This window comes from Indicator indicator, chromosome 1 (genome assembly GCF_027791375.1).
Source record: "Indicator indicator isolate 239-I01 chromosome 1, UM_Iind_1.1, whole genome shotgun sequence".
Classification (NCBI taxonomy): domain Eukaryota; kingdom Metazoa; phylum Chordata; class Aves; order Piciformes; family Indicatoridae; genus Indicator; species Indicator indicator.
This window is the reverse complement of record NC_072010.1, coordinates 30,255,273-30,273,419: the sequence shown is the minus strand read 5'-3', so window position 1 is coordinate 30,273,419 and position 18,147 is coordinate 30,255,273. Positions and strand designations below refer to the sequence as shown.

Here is an 18,147-nt window from a genome sequence, read left to right as displayed (position 1 = left end):
CAAAAAAATAGAAGGAACACAACACAACTAGGCTGCTTTGGTAGAAAGGACACAGAATCCGCAGGACATTTTAGATCAGATCAGAGTAACAAAATGGGCCTAGGCTACCATTTAGTCCACAAAGATTTTAAAAGGTACGCCTGTCAGTGTATCTTCTTACTCAGTTCTGTTTAGCAGATCAAGCAAACAAAATGGAAGTGTCCACAGTTTTAGAAGTATGGGGAACATTAAGCCATGCCCTAGGCTTCATTTGTTCTAAATAAGGTGTCTCTTAAAACAATGCATTCTTTCTTCCAATGTAGTGTCTTTTAAGTCATCTAGGTAGGACCTGGTGGATGATTAATAGGTTGCAAAAAAAAAAAAACAAAACAAAACACCCAACCCACCCAACCAAAATAAAAAAACCCAACCCAACACAACCCAACCCAACACAAACACAATTCATGAGTTTCATTTTGTCAGCTGAAAGCTGAAGGAGCCAGAGATTTTTGGAAGTGGGATTGGATTCTTTTGAAATCTTGATCCTTTATATCCCCATGGAAAGGATTTACAAAGATTTCAAGATTGCACTGGAAGCTCCTATCAATCATCAGCCTATACATGGAGAGGAAGGGGCTCCTCCCTGTCACTCACCCAACTGACAGGAGCAAGCATGGCAAAGCCACAGCTGCAGAGTTGCAGGCATCCTTCAAGCAGTCAAAGAGGCTTCCCTCCAGTGGTGCTGTCACGTAATTAAAGCAGGACTGTACTAATTATGAGGCTGCCAGACAACACAAGTCTCCAACGGCTTAAATCAATCCCTTCAAACCTTTAAACTGAAGCCACACAGATAGGTAGAGCAGCTGCAGCTCACTTACCATGCCCTTCCCCTCCCAGCCCAGTATCTTTTTGGGAAACATCTCCTTACAGTGTACTCCCTACTGGAACAGCATCCAAAGTTTCAGAGGTGACTGAATTAGCTTACTTTATTCGTTCTTGTAACAGAGTTCAAACTTTGATGCAGAGTTCAGCTAATATCTAGTCAAAGACAAAAACCCCCTAAAAGTCCATCCATGAAGACTAAGCAGTTTCATAATCTTCAAAATAAGTTCTTGAATTTTTTTTTATAGTATTTGATAGCAGCTTTTTATTGGTTACAAAACCTAAGCCCATATACAAAATTAGGAACACATTTAGATGCCTCTTTGAAAGAACGTTTTAGTCTATTTTAACTGATAGTTTAAAAAAATAATAAAAACAATGCAATTTTAAACACTGTTCTGAAAACGTAAAAGTGCAGCAATATACTTTTGTTTCCTTTATTAACTATGAAATGGTGCAATCCCAATCAAAAGCTGATAAGGTCACAACAGAAGGAACTGAGCAAATGCTTTGTCCTGCCTTACCCAGTTCTCTGTGTTCACTTTTAATCTAATGCATTGAGTGCAAGAAAAGGATCAAATCTTCACAGTAGTGGAAAACTGTTGTTTCAGTATCAATTTGTATGTAGTCTCTAGGGTAATAGTGAGTGCAGGCTGAACAGGGTATCCATCAGTCTATATGGTCTAGAGTGAGACTGAATTAGAAGAGGGGCAATATTTGTTCACAGTAACATCTGCTGGTACTCTAATTTCACAAAGGCTTTGTGACCTTACCTAACTTTGACTTTTTACTGTTTAGTTTTTTTTTTTTTTTTTTAGCGAACACCACACAGTTTCAAGATTTTTAGACTATAGTGTGTGAATAGGATGCAGTTACCATATGAAGCTTCAACTCAACTTTTGGGAAAAGAAAAAAGGCACAATGAACTTCAACTCAATTTTATGTGCACAAGAGTTGAAAAATCTGAGCCACCTTAAAGAGAAATTGATTCTAAAATTTATAAAACCTATAAATAATCAGAGGCCAAACCACTATATTAAAACAGATTATCTAGCAAGTAAAAATCTTGCAGTTTAAACATACGCTTGTATCCAGCTGTGATACAAGACAACTCACTCTTTAAAGTGGCTCCACCTTGGCAGATATATATTTAATGAATGCACACCTGCTATGCGTTGTTCATCAGTGGAAAAACAGCTGATCCACAAAGCTCTGATGGCATCTGTCCTTATCTTCATCACATTAAATACAACCCACATCCAATAACTAAAATTAGTTTAGATTTTTCTATCCCTTCACATCAATGCATTGGGAAATTACACCCAGTAAACAACAGCAACAAAACCAGTTTGTGTGACAGCTTACAGAGCTTCAAAATTATCCATCTTTGCCCCAGCAATGCCAAAATCCCTTTGATAATGACTGGGTCAGGCAGTTTTCCAAAAGCAATGACCTCACACACCTTGTGTAAAGTTACTTAATGTGCGCTGCACATCAGGTTTATGCTGAGTAACGGCAGCTTCCATACAGCCTCACACATCAACCAGTTTGCATCTTTTTTTTTTTCTTTTTTTTCTTTTTTTTAATCACTTGAATAAGATTTGAGACTAGTTTCTGAATTACTCTTCCGATACTCCAAGAATGAAGCTTTTACGACGCTTCTAAGTAGTTGCTGGTTTGTTGCCAACCACATCATAAGCACTGGTTACTAAGTAAAAAATAGTTTAAGACTAAATTACAGTAAACATGAAAGCTCCACAGTTTAAACCCAATATAAATCAACCATATCCAATTATCAATTTAAAACAAAATATATTGACTACTGAAAGTTGAAAGCAAGATTCTTTTTAACTAATAAATTTTTTGGACAGAAATTTTTGTTTGTTTTCTACAGTCTGGGACTCTTGCTTTCAGCTTAACCAGAAGTTCAAGTCCATAACAGGTTGTAGCTCAGGTAAAATACCATGCACAGCATTTGATTACTTCAAAACAGCAGGAACACACAGGCTGAAGTGAGTGGTCAAATAGGGCTCGCTGTTCTCAAAAATTAGGTATAATGGCAAAAGCTTTACCAGTCCAAATCTACAGTTCATTCTCCAACCCTGCTTTCTGAGGCAGTTAATGAACACACATCAATTACTGACAGCTGAAGTAGGTTTTTTTTGTTTGTTTTAAACTTAAGTGTTTAATCAATTGCCAAGTGTTGTTGTTCTCATTTTTTTTAAAGTTACTTTTATTTCAGTTTCACCAATGAAATGCATTTGGCTTGCATTTTTGTATCTATTCTTCCACATGAAGTATTATGAAAATATGTTTGTGGAGGACGATGATGAAGGCTCAGACCAAACTGGGCCCCTGTAAAGTCTTCCAAAATGTATGCATCATACCAAAGTGTCTTGATCCACAGCGCACCATTTTCCAAAGAAGCTACTTTTCCATGGAAAGCCAATGTGCCACCACTATGGAATATTTCTTAACAAAACTGCAGATTGCGGTTGTCAGCACGTGGCACCAGGAAAAAGGCAAAAAAAAAGGTAGTTGGGACTGTTAAAAAGGATTCTGAAACAGTTGTTTAAGAGATCATGCATATGCATTTACAGTCCATGTGATAGTGACATTTGGCAACTGCAAAGTGACCGATACATGGCTTGCTTTAGAAGCATCAAAACGAAGAGGCATTGTGTGTCTTGGAGCCTTTTGTTTCTTCACTTGGTAGCCATCTGGTGGTGCTTCATTCTGGTGTGGGACAGAGAAGCTGCACTTTTTTGAAATTAAAAATTGAATTCTTTTGTTTGAAGGTTGGCCGTTGGGTCAAAGTTGTAAGTACCTCCTTGAGTGGCTTCAGGAATGAGACTGGGATCTTCGTCAATCTATAAAACACAACGAGAAAATACATGAGTGTTGCAGTTTGAAGGGGGAACTTCAGCCTAGATCCTGACTGCAAAGACTGAAAGTAAAATAAATTTCCATTGGATGCAAAAGGAAAAATAATTATAAGGTCTACATAGCTCATTGGACTGCTAATGAGAATATAGAGCAGAGACAAACAGTTGTTTCTTTTCTTCTCCTGTTGCTTCTGCTTGCCTCTCCTCTGTAACTCTCCCTCTCTTCCATAGCCTTGCCAGGGGTATCTCTGTTTTGACTACTGTGTGAGGTAATGGGAAGGAGGAAGGGAGTGGGAGAGGAGATAAATGGGTCCCCTGGATTTATCCGGGGGTTCTGAGGAGTTTGTGTTGTTCAGAAATTGTAAAAAAAAAAAAAACACAAAAAAAAAAAAAACCCACAAAAAAACAAACCACAAAACCCAAAAACATATATTTTATATTGCATTTCATATTTCTAGATTGTAGTTTGATTGTAAATATAACTTCATTTGCTTTCATCCCAAACTGAGCGGGTCTGGCAATTTTATTTTGGGGGTAGTTTCTCCAAATTAGTTGGGGGGGTAATTTCAACCACAATAAGAGGCCAGTTTCATACACAGTTCCATACACATAGAAGAGATTCACTGATGTTCATATTTTCTTTAAATAATATTGCAACAAAACTGGATCAGTTCTTCCAATTCAATTCCTCAAATATGTTTACAGAGAACACACAACCCTGTTATTATACCACTAGGGAAACAGAAAACTGTAATGGTTTGAGATGAGGTTGTTGCTTGGTCAAAGTAATTCCTGTTTTAGCTGTGTGATTTAGTTTTCAATACCAATTTTTAAGACTTCTGGAGTTGGCCAATCACTAGTTGTGAATTCCAAAGTTAGATTTGTACTCTCTCCTGTTTTCTTTCAACATGAAAATAATTTTTATCAGCAGCTGATAGAAATATTTATAGCAAACTTAAAAGAGTAGTCAGTATCTCCTATCAGAATCTGAAAGATTCAGAATTTCAGAACATTATTATTATTTATATAGCTCTCACAGGCACAATCTGAATTTTTTTTACAACCAAAAGCAGTTTATTACTCTATGGATATAGAATGAAAAGCACCCATATCCAACCCCACACAACTTCCCCAGAAGTTCTTCAGAATTCAGGGAGTTACTGCCTCTAGGAACAGCGAATGACACAGGCTGTGGCACAGCTTCACAGTATCACAGTGTATCAGAAGCTGGAAAGGACCTCAAGAGATCATCAGGTCCAAGCCCCTGCCGAAGCAGGATCACTTAGGGTAGTCCACCCAGGAATGCATCCAGGTGGGTTTTGAAAGCCTCCAGAGAAGGAGACTCCACAACCCCCCTGGGGGGTTCAAACCGTGCTCACCTTCCACACCACTAACTGCACCTATTCTCTGAACATGACACCTCCACAAAGCACGCTGCAAGGAACCATGCCTCATTTCAAACCATCTATCATTCTGAAGTAGATATGAGCCCCTCTTGAGGGGGTCTAAATAGCTGAGATCTGGCCTTGGAGTAGTGCAGATTTGATTTTAGGTGATAATACCTAAACTTGCAGGGAGAGATTAAGGCCTTTGGTGACAGTAACAATCCACAGGAGGAAGAGTGGGGTATGTCATGCCCGAATGAAGATCGAATCTAGTTTCAGAATGCTTTGCAAAATGTTTGTGAGTTGACAAAGTCTCACTTGTGCCTTCTGCAGGGGTACTAAAAAATAATGCTGAGTTCACATGCCTTTAACACAGACTACAGTCAGGAAGCCATTAGTGCTAGCTCTCAAATACATGGCCGTGCACTTTACAGGGCTCAGCAAAGGAGCAGATGGGATTAACAAAGAAGGACTATCTAGCAGCCACAACATCTTTTGAGAATATAAAATATCCTGAAGTGACAGAAGGCAGGAATACTCCTGGTCAGTCAATCTTAACACTGCCAAGCAGGTTAACATAACCACTCTCTTGCATCCCTAGGGCAATTTGGGTTATTATTTTTATCCTGTTTTTTTTCTTTTTTTACCAGTCCTCAAAGAACAAAGGTTATTTTCCTACTTACAGTTAATGCCTGAAAATTTGTCTGGTTATATGTTTTAACTGCTATGTCCCAATCATGGATTTTCTACAATTTTGTGTTTCAAAAGCCCCAGAAAACATGGTAACAGGATAAACAAAAATCTGAAGTAAAGTCTGACTCCTGAGTAAAGGAGGTGAATTCAGCAAATGAGGTTGTCTGTATTAGTTTATGTAAAAAGTAAAAGCACAAAAGGGAGAAATAACCTCAAAAAGGGTATTTTTCCACCCACACTAGACTGTGCTCTTCAGTTAGTTACAGAATTCTCAGGGGCATTATGTAGGCTATTAGACACTGATCACAGAATCATTACATGAATAGGGAACTTTTCACATTTCTTAACTTCTGGTGACTAACTTTTCAACCACATAATGGGCCCATAAACTGAAAATTAATGAGTCCTAAGGCTAGGGCTGGTATCTGGAGAGTTAAATTTAAGAAGAGAATTGGAAACATATTCGTGCTAGGATGCAGAACTCCAAACACCTGGGATGGCCTAGGAAATAAAATTATCCTCAAATTGCTCGTTGAAGTGCTTCTGAGGCACTCACAAGCAGCCAGTAGCAGAAAGAGCTAGAACTCAAAACGGTCAAAATACCTAACCAGGGTGCAACAAAATATTGGTCTAGATCAATCTGGTGCATAAAGTGTTAAACAGTTTTGATGCACAAGCTCTTCAGTGCAGATTCCAGACTGAGTAGTGACAAGGCTGAAATGCAATAACCTATCTGAAAGTAAGGATCCACCACCCCCGCTACAGACTGATGTATGAGAAAGTCAAAAGGAGAGCTGGAAAACTGTTTAGATTCTAATCACAAGCAATTACACGTCAATTTACATGTCAGTGTGATAAAATTAGGTCAGTGTCAATCAATTTATTAGACAAAACTGGAGTAGTCTTGATGTTGTTCAAGAAAATTCTTGTTATTGAAAAACTCTTCAAAGACTTTCAATTATGGGAAGCTGTACTGAAAAAAGAGCAGGAAAACTGACTTTCCAGATAATGCATGTTCATGACAAGTGGGACTGAGGCACAGTGACAACATACTAAGCCAACAGCACAGTGCATATACTGTTCAATCTTTAGCATACTTACATCATCACCAGAGAAATACTGATCTATGATTTCGAATGCTAGTTTATAAATGTCTTCGTTCTCATGCTGTTGCAAGGCTTCAATTTTCTCTAAGCCTGAATAAAGAAAAATGGAGAAGCTTTCTAAATTTAAGATGGAGTTACTGACTACTTAAATATAAGAAACATAATGAAACATTACTACTGAAACATACTAGAAAAGGTGTAACTCAGTTTGCACATATTAGTTACATTAGATATCTTTCTCTAGAAAGAAAGAAAAAGAAGTTTGTGAATTTTTGCATGCTGCAAAAATATCTCATTTGAGGAACAAAGCTTAATACAATCTTCTCTCTTTTTAGATTAATTTCTATGTAAAGACTTCTGCTACAAAGCTTTTGTTTCATTGTTCTTTCCGTGTATCTCCCAAATGGCAGCGGCTACATGTGTGTATCGAATACTAGAATAAAGCAACAAGGCGATAAAGTCTCACATCAAGAGCAGCTTAAAACACTAGTCCCATTTTAAAACTGGATGTAGAATAATTAAAGGGAAAAACTTGGAGTGTATTAGGTTCTTTAGCACCCTTTTACTGCTATCTTAATTTAATACACTAATTATCATGTGTAAAAACTTGGATTGCAGTATCTAAAAGACTTCTCATCCTGCTTTGGTCTGTAACGAAATTAGGGTCATAACTGCTTCCAAAGCAATGAACTAAAGCAAGAATTGTGTGTCTTACCACAGAACAAAGTAAATGCAATAATCAAAGGAAGCACAATTCTCACTTAAACTGAAAAAAAACCCTAAGCTACAGAAAGCTCCTTCAATAATTGCCTCTAATGTGACCATCTCTAAACCTAACTAAAGAGAAGTGTCACTTCTCTCATGACAGAAGTCTTACTTGCTTATTCAAAGAACCCACTGTAAAAAAAATGCTGTAGTAAATATCAACAGCAGCAAGGGAAAGACAGAGTAAGATCCAGCAAACCAATTTTTTTTTTGAAAGCCTGGTAAGTACTTACCTCCACACTCTTCTATAATTTCAGCTATTGTGCTAGCCTCATCACCAGCCATTATCAGGATGTTTTTCAGGCCATCCAGGACCACCTGTACCACTTGAGAATCCTTTACTGAGAGTAGATTGCAGAATGGTGGGATTACATTTTGCTGTACAAGGTATTCGACCTACATAATGAAGAAAAAAAAAAATAGAAGAGGTGCTTTCAATGTTGTGCTTCTTACAAATTGCTGCATGTGCAATGTTTTAGTAAAGATGTGAAATCCCACTACACATACCTGATCTTTTCTCCCACTTATTGTCAAATTGCTAATTGCCCAAGCAGCTTCCTTTTGTGTTCCAAAGTCTCCCTGAAAAATAAAATTAATATCTCATTTAATTAAGCATGGAAACATCTGCCAAGCTTATTATTAAAAATCACAGACTTCTCATGTCAGGTTTATAAAAAGAGAATGACAACTTGCATAGCTGATAGTTTGACTGACCTTAGCCAGCTGGTGTATGATCATAGGGATTAGCCCAGCATCTATTACAGCCTGAACTTGTTGCTGGTTTCCTGCTGTGATGTTGGAAAGGAACCAAACTGCCTCCTACAATTGCACAAAACAAAAAAGCACAGCACTTTTAAAAAATAATGAACAAATAAAAAAAAAAAAATCCAAACCCATCCAAACTAAACAAAACAATCTCAAAACCTAAAATTGCACCATGACCAATCACTTAAAAGAACCTCCATGCTTCCTCCTCAACGGCAATTCTAGCACACAAACTTTTATCGCACTGTGAAAGGCAAACATGCAGAAGATCAAGGTAAAATCAATACCATTAATTAACAGGGCCAGATTATTACTTACACATGGAGTCAGCAACACTGGCTTGCACCGTACATCCACTTTGGATGGAGTCACACCCATGTTTTAAAATGTTCAATGAGTTTTACAAAGAAAATAGGAAAATTGGTAAAACCTCATAGAAACAAGGACTTAACACCCTACTGACAGCTCAGTAGCAGCTTTCTGCACTGTTTCAAGGAAAACCAATCCAGTTCCTATTTTCTTCCTGAAACATGAAGTGAAGCTTGCAAAGCTCCTGCAAGTATCAGACAGGACTCAGTCTTGAGACATTACTCAGCAGCTGTCTCCTTTGGGTGGTTTATTGACACAGCTAACATATTTAAAGGCAGTTACGAATTCCTTGTTACAAAGGTGCATACTTGTCAAGTCAATACAGAACATCTTAAAAAAGGCTTCAGCCTTAACTAAAAGACAAACACACGGCAAGTAGCCAGCTATGAATTTCTGCCAGGAAAAAACATAAGGGATTCCATTTTTTAGGGATGTGTACCTTGCTTTTGTTTGTATTTGCCCCTCACAACATACACTTAAAATTCAAAGCATTTCTAGACTACTCTTATATAAAAATAATTCCTTTCTTGACATTAAGAAAGGGCTCTCCATCATTCTTTTGTGAGAGCAAGAAAGGCAGACAGACACAAATCAGAGCAGTTTGAACTGCTGAATTCCTTCAAGCTTTTGACAGCTAACAGGGCCTGAAGAAACAGAGATCCCTCACCAGCAGATTTCCCCTCAATGGTACTCTAAGTGAGGGAACCACCCAATCTAAACAAAAGAGCCTCCTACTCAGCCAGCCCCATCTTTGCAGTGGAAGAGGGCACAATGATTTAAAAAAAATGGAAATAATGTGACATACAGCCTTAGAAAAGAGTGCACTGATCACTTTCATCAAACTCCCTCTATTCCATCCAGTCCTTGCAGCAGTGAAGTTACTTCTGCCAAAACCAAGGAGAGGAAATGCAGTGAGTTTTCAGTAAAGGACAGTGGTACTCCCTACCTCAATGAACCTGAAAGTGGACAAGAGAAGAAACTCCACTATGAAAAATGTGGAGTGGAAAAACTGGATCAGTCTTACTCCCTGAACTCAACCAAAAGTAACACTCAGTTATAAAAAAAGCTGTAATGCAAGTTAACCAGTTACTCACTTCGCAAATGAAATAAGGTACCACAATCCACAGTGAAAACCAGCAGTAATCCCAGAAAGCACAGGCAGCAACACCACTGTGTGGACCCTCACTATGGGTGTTTGACTTTAGCCTTAACTAAGCACCAGCCTCAGAGCCTGCACCTTTATACAAAACTGCTCACAGCTTGGAAGTATCAGCTGCAAGAAATTCTTCTGTAATATTCTACAGAGTGTTTTATTTTTTAAACAAAAAAGTTAGGAAGAAACAAATCATACCTTGTTTATCTTCTCTTTTGGATGCGTCAGGAGATTTGGGAAATAAGACAAAACATCACAATTGAGAACAACTTGTGTCTGTTCATCAGTACCAGTTACTATGTTGCCTACTGCTCTCAGTGCTGCTGTCTGAATATCCAAAGTGGGAAGGAAAAAAAATTGCATGTTAAAGGCATTGCTGTTACTTGTGCTAAAACAAAGATCATTTAAAGACCTCTCTTTATAAAAACACTGCAAAATACAATTTAGCACTTCATCCTCTGAGCTACATCCTAAAAATGGGTACTGTTTCATGAAAACAGAAACACACAGTGCAGCATTTTACTGAACAGACACACTGCAGCTCTACTCAAAAAGTGTAAAGATCAGAAATTAAAAGAATATTAAAACAGTAGAAGAGTTGGTTGGTTTATAAAAACCAAGCACACATTAACTGACTTTAATTTCCCTTTGTCTTTGAAATTAATCAAACGAGCTCAGTTAACTTCTGTAGCTAATTAGAAATTTACTTTACTAAAAGGACTTAGCAACTGCAAATGTTTTAACATTCAAAAGTTCCCAAAATATTGATTTCCCTAAGCTATTTAGACAGAATATGAACCACCATGTATGCAGCAGCAGAAAAGAGTGCATATAACTTTAATTCTAGAAAATGTGAAATCTGCTGTCATTACATACTTTAGGGCTACAAAAAGAAAGCAAACCTTGTAATCACATAACAGAAGTTAATGTTTAACCTGACACTTAAAACTCCATTAGAATAGTTTTGTTAGAGTCATCTTCCTTTTTCATAATCTTTTTCCCACCCGTGTAGGTAACATTTTTTATTCAGTCTTACCTACAACAAATGTAGCTATAAATGCTCATCTCACTACTCCACTAACAATTTCTCTAATGCACATTCTTTTGAAAATAGCTTACAATGGACTATTTGACAGCAACTGACCCAGACTTACTTGAACTTTAACCTCCTGATGACTCAGAAGGGGAACTAGAAAAGGTACAACTCCTGAATCAATCACCATTTGTATCTGTTCATTTCCACCATCTGTTAGGTAGGACAAAGCCCAAACAGTGTCCACAAGAATCTGTAAGTTAGAAAGGACATGATTTACACTTTGAACAGTAAAGTCCATATAATAGAGGTTTTATTTAGTGATCAACATTCCACATGGGATGTGGGGGGAAGAGCATGCAACTTAAAGTTACAGAAAAAAACAAACATGATTGTAGCAATACCTAATGAGTAAAATGTTAGACTATTATGTATATCTATGGAAACTGGGGCCATTTGTTCCATAATACTACTTTCTGGGTGTCCTCTCTCAAGTGTTGTTCTTAATTAAATAATACGTTTTAGTGTCTAAAGTGGCAGCATACATGACCTCACAAAGGTAAGCTTGACTTGCATTTCAAAGATAGACAACCAGCTCAGGTAAGTACTTGTGCTAGTAACTTTTTGAAGAAAACGCCAACCCAGCCTCCTAGCACAGCTGTAATTTGTTAGCTGTGCTATCTCTTTATTACAGATCACACAAGTTCTCTTGGTCTCTAATCTATCTACATATTTCTGATCCACAGAGCAGCTCACAGGATGTTAGGGGTTGGAAGGGACCTCTGGAGATCTTCAGGTCCAATCCCCCTCCCAGAGCAGGACCATAGTATCTAGTACAGGTCACACAGGAACACATCCAGACTGGTCTTGAAATTCTCCAGAGGAGGAGACTCCACAACCTCCCTGGGAGCCTGCTCCAGTGCTCTGTGACCCTTACAGTAAAGAAGTTGAGGTAGAACTTCCTGTGCTGTCGTTTACATCCATTGTCCCTTGTCCTATCACAGGGTGCAAGAGAGAAGAGGCCGTCCCTTCCTTCTTGACACCCAGCCCTCAGATATTTATATACATTTATTAGATCCCCTCTCAGTCTTCTCTCCAGACTAAAAAGCCCCAGGTCTGTCTTTCTGAAGTGAAGCTGCAAACTGTTCTGGATGTATGCTTTTTTTCTGCCTTCCTATTAACATAGAAGTCCACAGAAAAGGAGTTCTTATACCAACTAATGGACTAGCAATTATTGTAAGGTGGCAACTGTTCAAGCAAAGCAAAAACCCAGAGAAATTACTAACATGCAGAGCAATCATAGTATCTTAAAAAAGAAAGACAAGTCACTGATGACTTGATAAGGATAATTTGATAGCCCTCAAAAACATAGAAAGGGACAAAAGTTACAGTCATTGAAAGGTAGAATCTGAAGCAGAAACAAAGCCAGCAGAAACAGGAATATCACATCGCAGAGATGACATTAGGATCTGTGGAAAGAGAAATCTGGATCCCACTGAGGGCATCATCTGTTGATGTACCTAAATCTACTCTACCTTTAAAACAGATAGTTATTTAAAATTTCCAGGTATTAAGACAGCTAAATACCACACTACTGAAACGCAGGAAGAAGTTTAAAGTCCTGACCCTCAGGCTGCTTACACTCAGCTCCAGGGACCAGACCTAACACTTTCTTGACACAGCCTGCTGCTGCCCTCACCTGCTAATGCCACAGGACAGCAGAAACGTGCTGCAGTGGAGCCAGTATTGCAGCAGAAGCAGTGAGATATGGTGCCTCACCAGTTTGCTGCCCCACAGCCCTGCTGGTGACAAGAGCAGCAGCTGCCAGAAGCGCTCATAGACTGTTGTCTGACCTACCTGCATCACTGACTCATCTCCAAAGATAGGTTTGCTGCTCCAGTACAGAGAGGCTGGGACCAGACCGGTACCTCCAAACTATCACCTGACTCTCAGGATCAAAAAGACGGGCACCCTAATTGAGATCAGTCAAAACCTGGCATCACATAGTCTCATATCTACTTCAAGAAGCTCTCACACAACCATTGCTTGTAAAAGCTTTCAAATTTGATAGGGAAAAAAAAAAAAAAAAGAAAAAAGCCTACAGGCTAGAAGTATGTTTGATTTTGTTATGAATTTCCAATCATAGGTTTGACCGGGTTACAAATTGGAAAGTCACCACGTGCTGTCTTTTACTCACATTACACTGGGAAAACCCTGTCAAAATCCCACATTAAATTGTTAACAAATATTTTGTGAAGACAAGCCCACTCATCATTAAAGAAGCAGCAGAAACACCACTACCACAATGTAGAAGACAGTTCCACCAATCTTATGCTCTGTCCCCAGACCCACCACAAGAGTTCAGTTCCTGCATCCCTAAACTGAAGGATCACTATATGGAGCAAGAGTCAAAGACACTACAAAGTCCTGACAGGAGAACTGCTCACCATCCATTAGTTAAAAGATCTTTGTTCCTAAGCTCCCAATATAAGACTTCAGGAGGTAAGCCCACCCCCTCTAGGATTTGACTCAGAAAACGTATGTAAACCCATGGATTAGGAATGTGGGAAGCAGTGAAGGTTTAGTATGAAAAACATGAATAAAAGTTGTCAAAGGTGCCACAAAAGAGAAGATTATTGCTGTTTAAGTAACTTTTCATACGTGATTTCCTTAAACAGTTTGTAAATTCAGGCACCCAACAAGTTATGAAAGTCAGATTTACTCATACAAACACAATATTTAATAGGATTGATAGCTAGAATTATATAAAAATTTAATGCATATCATAAAATCTATATCATCTATGCAAAATTATCAATGGGGCCAGAATTAAAGTGAAGTTAATGCTAAAGTTGGCACTTCTAGTGCTCAATTCTACAATATAAAGAGAAAAGAAACAATTTTTAGGAAGGATATTTCTGAGAAATGGTATTTGCATTTTAACACTCTGAATGACTATAGTTAAGATTAGTCTTCCTATTTAATTGCACATTTACTACTTAATTACACATGAATTAACACACAAAACCAAGTTTGCCACGTAAACACAATCTTGCAGCATTTTCTCCCTGAGAAAACAAATAATCTAAATATCTAAGTCCGTAGAAATTACTTACATTTATATCTGTATGGTAAATGAGAACACACAATGCTGGCAAAATCTGAAAAGAAGTTCAGTAGTCATTACAATATAATAAAACTGGCTGTACAATCACAAATCCAAGTACTGCAGTCTCAAGCCAAGCATGCTGCATTTACACATTTCCCAGTAACTGGTCATTCCCTCAAAGTATGTATAAAAGAAGAAAAAAACACCATATTTAAAATTTGTAATACAAGATGATACTTTTGAAAAAGACACGGAAAGCAGACTGTAGTTCGAGTGCAAACGAGCAAACAGAGAGAAAGCATCCTTTGCTATTTTGAAATCTTTCTTACCTTTAGCTTTTAATTTAGCTTTGAATTACAATGTAATTAAAAACATTAGCCCTGTATCAATATATAAAACCCTCTTGAAGCAGGATTTTATTTTTGTATTCATGTATTGAACAAAACACAAAACAGAGCCATGCTAAGACTGCTTAGAACAGGTTTGGGGTTTTTTATTTGGTAAAATATTACTCGCGAAAGTTTATCCATTCTCTGCTTAATTTTTAAAATGTTGTTAAAGTTTACTTGCTAACAATATTATACAGTTTTTGAATCCATATGAAGTATTTACACTTTGGAATTTATCTTAAAGAACTTTATGTACATTACAATCGTTCCTGTCAGAGGGCATAACTTCACTAGCTGCACCTACTCTAAAAGCACATTTGCTCTGTTCACCAATTTAAAAGGATTTTCAGATGCTTCTCCTCTCAATCAGGGCCTTGATGTCGACTACACATTCACACATTGAGCTAGTCAAAACACAAACTACGTTTACTTACATTTCCTCTTACTGAAAATAATTACATCCGAATACTTCCACGTACAGATCACATTTGTATCCTTCTTTTGATAAAATGAAATGCTGAGTATGTTAACACTTCTAGTGCTTTTATTTTTTTGCTGTTTCCTTTTTTAATATGTGACTTATTCAGTTTCAGATATTACAAATAGCTTTATTACAGCCTCCTTAAGAAGCACCAAATTGGTCAAACTACTTGACTTACCAACTGGTAAATAGCACAAGACTGTGACAAAACACATGCATAAACTCATAGCATGACACTGTAAAACATTTGGCCTCTAGCCCAGAGAATAAAAAATTATCTGTCTTGTAATTCTTTATTTACCTCCTGAACTGTCTCCATAGGCGGTGGGGGGTCCTTATTCCTGCAGAGATTTACAATGACCCATGTGACGTTCCGAAGGAAGGTGATGGGAATGGAGGGATTGATGAAGGACAGAAGAGGTTTGACAACTCCCAGTGATATGACATAATCTCTACACTGAGGACCATCACCTACAGAAATGAAAATTGTTGTAAAAGAAATTACATTAAAAATGAAAAATCTTGAAATGTATGCAATGACATGTTGGGATACTGAAACTCTATGTTTCCTCACCAATACTCTGCTACTAAAAGGTCGTGTTCAATTCAATATACATACATACAGATATGTATATTTCACGAGACACAAAAGTAAGTATTAGTTAACTGTTAGTACTTTGTGTAGCAAGCAATACTATCCTTCAGAAAAAATAGGATGTGCGTATGTAATTTTGGCCACATGAGAAATTATATTAAGCCTCAGAACTCAGAGGAAACATAGTCTCATATGATAATGCCAATGTTCAAGAAGTCAAATTCTAAAATGAAGTGCTCCCTGAATTCAAATCATTGTAACAAGAGTTACCTATAATATTTCCGAGAGCCCACACAGCTTGCTCACAAACATTCTGGTGTGGTGAATGAAGTAGTCTCAAGAAGAGAGGTACTGCATCTGCAGAACACAAAGATTAGACTTGTTTTCACTGGCACATGGCACGTGTACAATATTCTCATTAAAACAAAATCCTTTTTTTCCCATGCCTTACATGTTTCTGACATGAAGAGTTAAATACTTCTATACATATCTAGAGAGGGGGAAAAACCAGACTTGAGAACAAACAGCAATTAAACAACCATGCTCCTCACATTTAAACATTTCCCCATATCTCTAAAAGCAATATAGAAGAGCCTCAAGTATGTAGGTGCTAGGTTTCATGCCCTAGTAATTCATATTTTCCAGTTATCCAAGATCATGAAACATACCTATCAGAATAACATGACTACTTGTGCAAACGTGCTTCTAATCTTGACTTTAAGAAAACAGCTTACTCCCAAGAGGTGGCTATAGTTAGTTTCCATATGCAGTGAAGATTTACATCCATCTGCCAAGTCCTAAGACACGTTTTAATTTGCTATTATATAACACAGGCAATGTACCAGATTAAGGAAGTGGTACTGATTTTAGATACCAGTCTCTGCTGAATTAAATACATTTAATGGAGCCAAGAAACCATCCCTCTACTATTCCCATGCACTACTTCCCTTCAGACAACCCATACAGTTGAAAGACAGTAATTCTTGCAGCAATTTTAAAAATCCATATATGGTCATACATGTCCTTAAAATCTTTTTGAGCAAAGTGAAATACATCAATTTACACTGTTCAAGGAAATAATATTTTGTCTTGGAGAAATTGCTTCAGAAATTTAAAAAATTGCAACACAATGTATGAATAACTGTGAATCAATATTCTGTTGATAATGTAACATGATAATGACCCAAAATCCCCTGATGTATTTTCCTGGAAAACACACTACTACGAAGAATAAAGACAACCTAAAATTCCTCCCTTGCCCTAGATGAGTAATTCAGCAATTGCCTGTAACTGACAAGTTAGGAAGGACAACACCACTGTTTAAGAACACTCTCTCTATTCTTGCAACAATCATCCCACTTCCATTACCTCAAGTGGAATATTCTAGCTTCCTTCTCAGTGATTACTGAGATTATACTTCAGCCATGCGCGTATTCAACATATTTCAGAGAGGCGGGTCAAGTGTGCAGCTTATATTAGATTGCAATCCTGGTATGCTTTCAAAAGCAGGAGAGAAATAATTTCCTATCAGCACTCAGGCAGCAAGACGGCCTGAGAAAACATGAGTTGCAAGTTATCTGATCTACTGTTCTCAAAAATTAATTACTTCTGCTTCAAACCGGCTCCTGCCAAGGTCTATTCTGTGCATACAGCACATTGCCTCTGTTGCTGGGTCTTCCAACTGCCATCTGTCCCTCTTCATTGCAGGAGGCCCTCTTTTGTATTTAAGCAGCACCAGCCTCTTCTACAGCTGCAAGGATCTATTGCTTTGTTTCTCCAAGCCACCCCTTACCTAAAGGGAGTACAACTGGGAGGCTGTTTTCCCTTAGCCATTGCCTAGCCAAAGCAGCAAGCCTTTTAGACTAAACTTCTTCCATTTTCCCTTTAGGAGTAAACACTGGGAAACTTTTTTGATTCTTTAAAGTGTTGTTATCACATTTTCTTAATTTCAAGCATAAGCTAAGCAGATTTTGGGAGACATATCCCACCTTGAACTTCTAGTAATTGTTTAGGTAATAGCAATGCTTTTGGCCTTGCTGTACGTATCTTCATTCTAATTTTACTTTTTGCTTTAGATTTTTCCCAGATTTTTTTTTTTTGCAAGGCTAATACTATAAACAGCCTTTTCATTAGATACATTCACTCAAATATGATAATGTTGTGGGACTTGAAAAGGAAAGAAAACAATGACTAACCAATGAAGATGCTGGGAAAGACAAAAATCTTTGAAACAGATTTTCAAAGATTATTTAGACACCAGAAAAGAAATCTAAAACCAGAGGTAACCATGTCACATCAGGAAGCTTTTTTAAAAACATGATATTGGAAGTTTTGGATTTTTATCTAAAGCTCATTCTGATAAGCATTCTTATTCTATTGTTCCAATACCTTATCTGGCTGTTAGATTCTGCATAGTTAATATACTAGCTATTAAATGTATAAAATCTCATTTTGATTTGAAAGGCAGGTTCATCCACTTAAAAAAAAGTAAATACCTAAGTCACTGTTTTCTCATGTAAAAACACTAAGCCAAGACATTTATATTTGCTTATCTAAAT

The 18,147-nt window shown here is 37.5% G+C and overlaps 1 protein-coding gene across 1 annotated transcript in view; it reads right to left on the bottom strand.

Moving 5' to 3' along the window:
* Nucleotides 1-969: 969 nt before the first annotated feature.
* Nucleotides 970-18,147, bottom strand: part of KPNA3 (karyopherin subunit alpha 3) — a 50,301-nt gene continuing 33,123 nt past the window's right edge. The window contains exons 8-17 of the mRNA XM_054383651.1: nt 15,860-15,946; nt 15,296-15,465; nt 14,132-14,176; nt 11,137-11,268; nt 10,181-10,309; nt 8,410-8,514; nt 8,203-8,274; nt 7,929-8,091; nt 6,926-7,020; nt 970-3,731 (exon numbers count right to left, since the gene is read on the bottom strand). Of these exons, the coding sequence (XP_054239626.1) occupies nt 3,633-3,731; nt 6,926-7,020; nt 7,929-8,091; nt 8,203-8,274; nt 8,410-8,514; nt 10,181-10,309; nt 11,137-11,268; nt 14,132-14,176; nt 15,296-15,465; nt 15,860-15,946 (1,097 nt within the window). The 3' untranslated portion in view covers nt 970-3,632. The remainder of the gene's footprint in view (nt 3,732-6,925; nt 7,021-7,928; nt 8,092-8,202; nt 8,275-8,409; nt 8,515-10,180; nt 10,310-11,136; nt 11,269-14,131; nt 14,177-15,295; nt 15,466-15,859; nt 15,947-18,147) is intronic.